A 10373-nucleotide genomic window follows, 5' to 3' on the forward strand; every position below is an offset into this window, starting at 1 on the left:
TTATGCGGAGGCTTTTTTTAGAGATTTTTTCCACAAATCCCCACTGCATAGCAAGTACTACGTTAATGGGGATTTATGGAATGAAATAAAATACAATTTTAGGATCCCTGTCAGTGGGGATTTGTGGAATAAACCATTTTTAATTGACCCTTAATCTGAATTAGTGAAGGGTGTGTGTATGGGATACGTAAAATTTGTGTTATAAAGTACATTGTGTTCCAGCAGAGTATGATATTTTATCGAAAATTTAAATAATCTTTGCAATTCAATCAATTTGCAATCAAATCCTAATTTTTCTATTAAAATAACAAAATATCTGCTTCGGGACATCGTCGTTCCAAATTCCATATTCTACATGTATCTGAAGCTTTTAATTGTAGCCACTCCGAAAAATGCGAAAAAGTGATTTAATTCGTGGTTTACAGATCCGAGGATCACGATAGACCGAATGTCATGGCAGACGGACGTGTTAGCTGTGGCTTTCATTGGGATGCTGGCCGCAGCCGTGTTGCTCATTGGTGCCGCGTTAATCTGCTGGTACTCCAAGTCTAAACACAGGTGAGAGTGCATTCATTTAAGAAGCCACCACAATTGTCGACAAATAATCGCATTAAGTCGATCAAAAAAATCTTTATGACCATGAGAGAAGACCAAAAAAGATGGTGTACGTTTCGCGTCCGCGTTTCGAGCGGTAACTAACATAGAACAGTGAATACAGTAGAAGTGCTTAGTTTGTGTGGCACGTGTGCCAACAGTATGCGAAGTTCCACATACTTAAGCTTATTCGCTACGTGGTCGTGTCAATTATATCGCGCAAAAGTTACGAAAATCGTAGAAGAATGCCTAATTTTACTACTTTGGAGTACAAAAATTACATAAATGATGTTATAATATTATCCATGGTGGTGTTTCATATCATCGTTAAGTTTTATTTTATTTAATTTTAATAAATTGTACCACACCAATTGCATGGTCTCAAACTATGGAATTCCCCATACTATGAGTACCAGAGCAACGGAATTAACTTTGAGGCATTTCCCAGAACACCCAGGCCAGAACCAATTTACAAAAGTTCATTTCCCAAATTAATCCTACTGAGAATCGAACCCGAGACGTCCACATTCAGCGCCCACTTTGTAAACGTTACGCCACTGAGGTCGTCAACAGTCGTCAACAGTCGTCGTCGAGGGTGTAACACAAAAGCACATAGAACATAAAATAGTACACATTGACACAAGCACATAGGTATTACTTACACACATTTTGGTGTTAATACTTACTTTAGACACCAATGTTCGTGTGGTCAGTAGGTCAGTGCTTGGAAACTTCGCAACTTGGCAACAACATCCAAACTCGGCTTTTACATTAATCAATTTATAGAAAGAAAAAGCGCTCATAGAATCTTGTGATAAATAAAAAGTGGTATAAAAATTACCAGGAGTTACTTTTTCTATTACATAAAAAATGTCACTAGGTTTAGTACAGGGGTACAGTAAACTTTTTTCATTAGGGATCAGTAAAGCAAGAAATTTCACAAGGGACATTAAAAAATGAATGTTCTTTAGAATTTTTTATTATTATTATTATTGTGAAATGTTATGTTATTTTGTGTATATATATGATATCGACGAGGCTTTCAAAATATATTTCCGAGGACCATGCACTTCTACTTTGAAAGGGACGTTAGCGAGCCAGATTAAAGCTCTTCGCGGACCGCACTTTGCCTGACACGAAGTGTGCTTTGCACGACCATAAATATATGGCTATATGATTTTTTAAATTAGTCTGGAATTATGAAGATGTTTTTAATATATTTTTCCCAATAGGCACCTTCAAAGACTGGAGAGGCGTAATTCAATCCGGCAGTCTATGGCAAGTCTCAACGGATTTTCAGATACAGCTTATAGGAGAAAGATGGCGCAAATGGTAGGAATAATTAATTAACAATTAGTTTATTGTTCACACAATCAAATTAGAACAATTTAAAAATGAAACCTGGAAGTCTACCGCGGAATACGAAATACGAAGCAACGGCCATTGTTTTTGACACGTATTTGACACGACACGAGATCGTGATTTGACATAAGTTTTTGCTCTAAAACGTCAAATGACAGTTTTCGTATGGAATTTTGACATTACTTTCATTGAGTGTGTTTCAAAACTTAGTATGGTAGTGAGTTTCAAAACTGACATATCGACTGTGAACTGGCAACCAGTACTCATATATCTGTACCAGTATTCATATATACAGTATCTCAAATTTGACAACCTTACACGATAAAGAAAAAATTGTTTGCGTCATTTATTTAGCTTCTGGTTTATTAAATAAAAATATGTAGTGTAAATGTAATAATAATATTTAAAAACTACACAACAATTTTTTCTTCACCTGTAACCACTGTGCCAGTTCACAGCCGTTATGGAGTACGTAAGAGCTTCGTTGCGAACGCAGTCACGTATAGTCTGTCTATTTTGAAAACGGAGTATAATGACAGTTCATTTTGCAAAAGTGTTGCCCGCTAGTGAATGCAGTCGATAAATATTATATTGACTATCGACTGAACGTTTTTATGAAAAATTTATGAAATAAAAAGGCGAAATTGTTACATTTGATTCATCATCAGCCCATTATACATACAACTGACGGGCACAGATTAATCTGAATGGTTGATTTTTGAAAATTCGTTCAAACATGCACTAAATTTAGAAGTAATGTGTATTAGAAATACAAATAGGCGACATATTTTAAAGTTTCTCATTTTAATTTAATCCACCAGTCGTTATTAAAATGGGTATGACTAAACATTTATTTTGGTACCTACTAATAGAACACCTGTCAAAATAAGAATAAAGAATACAATAACGCAATAAGTAATCCTTAGAACGTCATTCATAACATTCACAATTCAGTCGTTTTAGTCAAAATTTTACCTACTTTCACAATCTATCGATAAAACTATCGACAACTAACTTGACTATTTAAAATTTTACGGAAACTGGCAATACTGCAAATGTCATTTTACTTCATCTTCAAAAAAGACAGGCTATAGTACTGTTTTTTCCATCCTCTAAGCTATAGTATCATAGTTTCGTATTTCGTGGTAGACTTCCTGTTTTGGTAATCAATCTGACGTTTTCTTTAATTTGTCTGTGATTTCAGAGCACACGATCCACAGAAACGCTGACCAAAGGTTCGGATTACAAAAAGATGCTCGCCTCAACAACATCAATGGAATCTATGGAAAAGAGTCAATTCAACTCATCCTTGGAAGATAATCAAAGCTTCGACATCTACGAGGCACACAACCCTAATGCCAATGTCATGCCTCTCAAACACAGCACCTTTATGAAGAAACCACCTACTCCTGAGTACTCTATACCACAAAATAATAATAGACCATTCAATATAGCGTATCGGAATGAAGGATATAGGGACAACTCTGGTCCTGTAAGTGGAGCGCCTTCTATGAATACAGTTACTACTGAAGAACTACCCATTATTCACCATCCAGGTGGTCTGCAGTCCCCGCAAGACGACGACACGTTATCTCCTAATAGCGATTCCCAGTATTTTACTTCTGATACATTACCTTTGCGTGGGGCAGACAAGGATGAAACATTAGCGTTGAAAAGAGAGTTAGAAAGAGAAGGAAAGATATTCGGGCCGTATGGAACATCTAACTATGGAGGGCAGCCGAAACTATCTTTCCTCATGGAGTTACGATCTAAAATGCCGGATCAGCCGCAAGCGGGCGCTGTGCCTGCGACTACGTTTGGACAGAGGAAAAATATTTCAGGTAAGTCTTCATTTATGGGTTATGATTATTATAGGTTGAAGAATTTTAAAAAAATCGCTCACATTGGAATGCGTTGAAGTTTGGTTAGTGATTTATCCAAAATGACATTTGTTTTTTTTTCTATTATTAGTTTACTTAATTCTAAGTTTTTATTAAAAAACCGACTTCAAAAATTAGTGGAATTACGTCTATTTGCCAAGGTTTATTGAAATCGGTTTCCGGAAAGTGCGCGAAACCGGATTCATCCTTTGCCATCCTTAGAGGTGGAATATTTTTTTCAAATTTAAATGGGATCAATACAAAATCAGTTCACAAATAAGAGTAATCGCGAAACATACACACAAAAATATGTAGTCCAATTGAGAATCTCCTCCTTTTTTTGAAATCGGTTAAAAAAGAACACACTTAATGAACTTAATTGATAAACTAATTATCATTTGCCCGCAGACCAGCAGCAGTACTATGAAGATAATCTACCTAGCCCTCCGCATCCCCCAATATACTCGAATTACTCATCCCCCTCCGAGAACATTCCGAGTTACGACTCAAGTCCTCGCGACCTCTCTCGATCCTTCGACGATTCGCCAACTCCAGATTTCCACGGGCGATCGAAGTCTGAAGCACTGCTAGAAACGAATTTCGATTTCGAGGACAGCGATGCGAGTCCAATACCTTTAAGTGAAGCTAACCGGTCGTACAGCCAACCCTTGGAGACCGCAATGTGATTTGGAAATAACGAATTTTCGAAAATATCGGATGAAACTCATGATTTTAATGAGTAGTTTTGCACGTACTTAATAGCCGTCGGAGAGTTTCTTCCAGTAAACTTCGGTAATAACATTTGAAAACGGACTACGACATTAGAAACCAAAAACTTTTCTTGGAACATCGTCTATGGGTCTCCTTTATATGAATATGGGTTTTCTTAGAAATATTTTTGTTAATATAAAACTCACATAACGCAAAGTGAAGTTTTCCGTTGTTAATGACCAAGTTACCAGCAATGGAAGAGGAAAAATTATTCATGCTACATAATAAGGTAACGTAGCAGGATTGTTTGTTTCCCTTACAAAATCAATATAGCGGACCGGTAAAGTACGAGAAAAAGAAATACTGTACGAGTAAGAAATTTTGTAGTTGTAACATCGCATTTGGGAAGCAATAAAGCGGGTAACTGCCAAAAGTGCCTTACAGGACAGATCAAATAGGTAGTTTCATATTGTAGAAAGTGTGGAAAATACGAAATTTAATTTCTATCTAGTGTAAAAATGTTGAAAGAAAGTCGTATATATAGTTAAGCAATGAAAAGACTGAACGATTGTCTTGATCGACTAGGTTTGTATTATTTTCACGCATTTACATATCCAAAATGTATTTGTCTTTTTATAAATGTATTCCTTGCATTTAAGTTCCAAAAAGAAATTGAGTGACGTTATTTGATATAAGTGCGTGTTAAAATGAAGTTTAAAGATGGCTATTTCAACGTTTATGTCCAATATTTTGAAGACAATATATTGATAAAAGTTAGGACTAAATAACGCATAAAATTACCACAAATACACGATCTCATAAAGTAGGTAATTAAACTTTTTATTTCGGCGTTGCAATTCACTAAAAAAAAACAAATGCCTTCAAAAGATGCCTTAATTTTTTTGACGGACGTTAGCTTCTAAGAAATATATTATACCTACGTAAAGCTATGAACGTGCAATCAAAATGTTCTCTATAAAAAAGTAAGTAGGTCACATTTTATATCGATTTATAGTAATATTTAATCACAATGCAACTTAAAATATGAATTAAGTTGTGTAAATGAGTAATCGTCCGTCCTTAGTTATCTAGACAATTTCCGTGGAATTAAACATTATACTAGAATTAAGGAAACAGTCTTTCCAATACGACACTAAGTATATAATATGTTGATTTTAAGTAGAACAATAAAATTAAGTTTATTCCTCTAAATATACAAAATGTCTTTTTATAGATTATTCCTTTCTGTTCAATCACATTCATTTACACTTTTTATACTTTAATTTTGATCTACATGATGTTAGAGAGTGGATTGCAAATCTAACAACACCTGTTAGGTATCGCAAACAAAATAGGATGTAATGAAAAACAAAAAATATAGTCTGTTCTATCCCTCCAGCAATTTTGTAAGGGGATATAAATATATTGTTATTTGAATAATTTTAATTCCTATCAGATTCTATTGTCTTTGTGGTATTTACCAATTCTTATAAAGGCTTGCAAACAACTGCCTAACGTCCTGTATATAAATTTAAATACATAAAATAACTTTTAGTAATGCTTTAACTTATAAATTGTACAAAAGGTACTTTTAAGATATTGTGACAAACGTAAAATGTAATAGGTGTCTACGACGAAACATTGAAATAAAAATGTAATATTTTTATATTATGACTTATATTTCAATTACATACACACATAATACTCACACCTTTAGATTTTCGTTGAGTGTAGGCAGAAGCTGTCGATCGACACTTCCCACGACCCTAACAATCAGTGTCTATTGACAAGCTTAAATAAAAAAAATAAACGAGAATAATAACTGAGTTGTTTCTAAATTATTATCAGAATGTAGACCATAAAGGTCTGTTTAGATATTCGCGTTATTCACTACCGCTCTGGGTAGCGAAATTCGTTATTCATTATCATTTATTATTACTATGACAACTAATTATTTGGCATGCGTCTCGTAATTTTGTCCAGTATTAAATTAACGGAGAACGCGAATACAGGGCCTGTTTCGCAAAGCAAGCGAAAAGATACCGCCTACCCGGGCGGTGCGGTATTCCGGCTTCGCTCTAGCCGCGGAACTTATTATTAGCACGCAAATATTATTGAGAAATCGATAATATAGACGCAATTTTCACCGACCTAAAGTTGTAATTGCTTAAAAAACTTTACATATTTTGGACCTGATTGCACCCAGAGAAAGTAGTGAGTTAGTCTGTTAAAGTTGCAAAATTTGAGAATTAATCACACCTTAGTTCAAAAGATATGGGATATTTTCAAATAAATACACTTATAATACCTATAATAAAATAATAAAATACCTAAAAATAATAAATTTTTGAACGGCGAACCGAATAAGGATGCTTTTCCACCGATAAGGCGAGACGAGAATTGAAATCAATCTTTCTTACCCGCCTATTTCCATCAAAAATTGCCATTAATAGCTATCGCGAGCTCGGCTGTGGTTGTGTATAGTGAAGATTCAGTGGTGTTCAGTTCCTCTAGCGATAAACACGTGGCTGAAATCTCGTAAATTATTATTATTAAATATGGCAACTTAACAAAAGTCAGATGAAGCCATCTTTTTAAAATGTTAAATCGTACGTACCCCACAATCCCGCAATTCATGTTAATGTTTCCATCGCAGAGTTAATTATGAACTCTGTGTAGGAATCGATAAGGTTCAATATTACATCCACAAATATTTCAATTCACCGAAGATGCGCAAGGAGAGAGTTGAAATTTTGACACACAAATTTCATTCCTCGTCTCGCCTCGCCGGTAAAAATACCTTAAATGTAGTTTTTTTAGGTCCGACTAAACAGCGACCTTTCACCTCACTAATCCAATTTCAAAAATTCAACCATGATCTAGCAAGAGTACCTAAGGGACGCTTTATATGATAATCCGCAATCAATTGCATAAAGCATGAAAATGTAATAATGAAATCAGCGTTATTGATACTTCGGCAAAGAACCAATTCATATAACGACTTCGCGAAGTAGTTGAATAAATTACTTATTGACCGCTACATGCATAGATTTAGTATATGGGTACCTATAGATTAAATCTATGGCTACATGTGATACAAATTTAGAACAATAGAAAACGTACCTATTAGAATGCAATAATTCTTCCATTACTAATAATCGATTCGTCTCATTATTTTAAGATCGGGACGAATAGGTTGACCATCTGTAAGTATAATATTAAAAGTTATTAAATACAAAAATCTGTAAGCTGTGCCTTGTCCTTCATATTAAAGACATGTACAGGGTCAAGAGCACGCCATGCTTGACTCTTAAGATTAAATTGAACTCTATACCGCTTGCAGTTAGAACTGTTTAAAGTCCAATATATCAAGTTAATATGTGTTTGATTGTCAATACTAAAATCTGTATCACGACTGTAAGAAGTGCGCGGAATTCAGTCACTAATTTCCATTACACTCGTAAACATTTTGATCATAACATGCATAGAATGTAGAGAACTATTTATTTATTTGATTTGAAATTCGGGACTACAAAACGTTTCATGGTCTTGAATGGACATTGCAACATCCGAAACATCGAAGCAAATCAAATAATATGTTTTTATACACGATTAAGTCCCGAATTTAAAAGCAAATAATCTCAGTACAGGGTACTAAAAAACCGACCTTAAAAGTCATTCATCCTCTAGTTTGGCACCCTTAGAGCTGGAATATTTTTTTCAAATTTAAATGGGACTACTAATGAGGTACCCTCTTTCCAACAAAAAAGAATCAACAAAATCGGTTCACAAATTCCGGAGTTATCGCGTAACATACTTTGAAAAAAAAAGAAAGTACAGTCGAATTGAGAACCTCCTCCGTTTTTTGAAGTCGGTAAATAATGTGTGTAAATCGTGAAAATTTATTCTTATTTTGGAGATGCTCATAATTCTGCAATCGGTCGTAGGTAAGTTATTACTTGCTTACTTATTTATATGTATGTTCTGTGAAGTAATCTTTCTAAGACAAGTATGGAATATCGCGTATGAAAATAAACAAATAGCAAACAGAAATAAATACGTAAGATATAAGAAATAGTGGCTTAATTATTTATGGTTACCTACACTAGGTTATTAAGACTTACGTATGTTTATTGTATTATATATTCACGGTTTAATCGTTGAATGAACCAGACTCTAAATTAATTTAACATTTATTGTACAAAAAATTATGTTGAACGGACATATTATTTTGAAACTTAGTGTTTTAATTTTTTTAAATTTTGTCAACTGTGAAGTGTTTACATCGGTTGAGGATGTAGCTAGTTTGATGCTTGCGCAAGAGAATGTTATTAGCAACTTAAAGCAGTACGTTGTAAGAGAGGAGGCAAGGATACGAGCGACTAAAAGGTAAAGCCGGATTTACATTTGTCTGACGTGTCGTGTCGTGTCGCGTCACAACGTTACCGGTTTCATACTTTAATATGGTTAGATTTATATTAGTGAATCGCATTCTGACCACATTCTGACGTGACGGCTTGTGTTATGTGTATGAAACTGAAACCATTCTGACACTTCACGACATCCAGTTTAATTATATCACTTAGTTGGAAATATTGAAAAAAAGATGTTTTGCTTTGTGTATCTGTTACATAGGGCTTATGTCTTTTAAATTTTTTTAAATATAATAAGTGCGCATTTAACCTCCATCTTATCTGATGGAAAGTGACGACGAGGTCGACGATGGAGCATGCACACCTAAATAACACCTAATCATTCTCACCTTGAAAAGACCCAAGTTCATGGCATATGTCAGGCATGGAATACACTCCATAGCCGTTCGCCATATACCCCTAGTACAACGCCAATTTTGGGATCTGTTCTGGTTTTATTTCGTTTTTGTTTCTTCTTTTGTTTTTTTTTCACAAAATTCGTTTATTTCTTATTTCTCGAATTCTATTTTTTGTTTCTTTATTTTTTTATTCATAAAATTCAGGATATGTTGTTCATTGGAGGTACCGCAATGTGGGAGCGTAATTTTTGGAATATCCACAACATAGGAATGGACCCCTATCCTGAGTCACTTATAAGCCAGTCAGTTATAATTCAGGGTGGCCAGTTGGTACTTAACAGAGTCATTCCATGCTACTGCTATATGTATAGATTAGATTCATGATACTAGACAAGTTTCATCTTGGAATCTATACCTATTTTAGAAAACCATTAGCTAAATAATCGGACGATTGATACGTAAAGTTGGTTTTCTTTAAAACCCATACCTAGTACCCTTGATTCAATAAAACGGAAATAGTGTAAATATTGAAAGTTTTTCAATGTGTTCGATCTTTGTGTTAATAATCATAGTGTAAATGCTTGTTCAGTAGAATTTTGTTACAAAAAAGTATAAAGGTATGTAAACGCTATGAACGAATAGGTACAATATATTTTTAATGTAATTACGTAATTCATGTTGTCGTGTACAAGAAGTATATTTTTGACCTCACTAGCTCGGTAAGGATTTCTTTCTCATTAGATATCTGCGGGCAAAAGCATTTTCTCACGTTAGCGTGGAAAAGGTTTTTGAAATTCGAATCTGACGATGGACTATGGTGCACCCTTGGTGCACCTAACTGTTTCTTTCGATTAAAAAAAACATAATGACATGTTTAATACATAATGAATTTTGTATAATAAACTATTTTGTAATAGTTCATCTGTTTTTGTTTCATCTACCATTTTCCTTGCTATAGTGAGGTGAAAACTTGTGTGTTTCGCTCGGCAGCAAAGTTGTTTTGCGTCCCGTGGCTTGAAAGCCTCGCTACGCTCAGGTTTCTGCTTTCTTCATCT

The 10373-nt window shown here is 34.5% G+C and overlaps 1 protein-coding gene across 2 annotated transcripts in view; it reads left to right on the forward strand.

Annotated features, from left to right (window-relative positions):
- The window catches only part of LOC113227214 (protein bark beetle), a 66514-nt gene extending 61114 nt beyond the window's left edge, over positions 1–5400 (forward strand). Inside the window, exons 11-14 of one of the 2 annotated variants that reach the window (XM_026460107.1) lie at positions 426–558; positions 1827–1926; positions 3161–3797; positions 4245–5400. In XM_026460107.1, coding sequence (XP_026315892.1) covers positions 426–558; positions 1827–1926; positions 3161–3797; positions 4245–4522 — 1148 coding nt within the window. In that variant the 3' untranslated portion in view covers positions 4523–5400. The remainder of the gene's footprint in view (positions 1–425; positions 559–1826; positions 1927–3160; positions 3798–4244) is intronic. The other variant, XM_026460108.1, reaches the window with a different exon arrangement.
- Positions 5401–10373: the final 4973 nt, after the last annotated feature.

This window comes from Hyposmocoma kahamanoa, unplaced genomic scaffold, assembly GCF_003589595.1.
Source record: "Hyposmocoma kahamanoa isolate Upper Pololo Valley unplaced genomic scaffold, ASM358959v1 202, whole genome shotgun sequence".
In the NCBI taxonomy this organism is placed as follows: Eukaryota; Metazoa; Arthropoda; class Insecta; order Lepidoptera; family Cosmopterigidae; genus Hyposmocoma; species Hyposmocoma kahamanoa.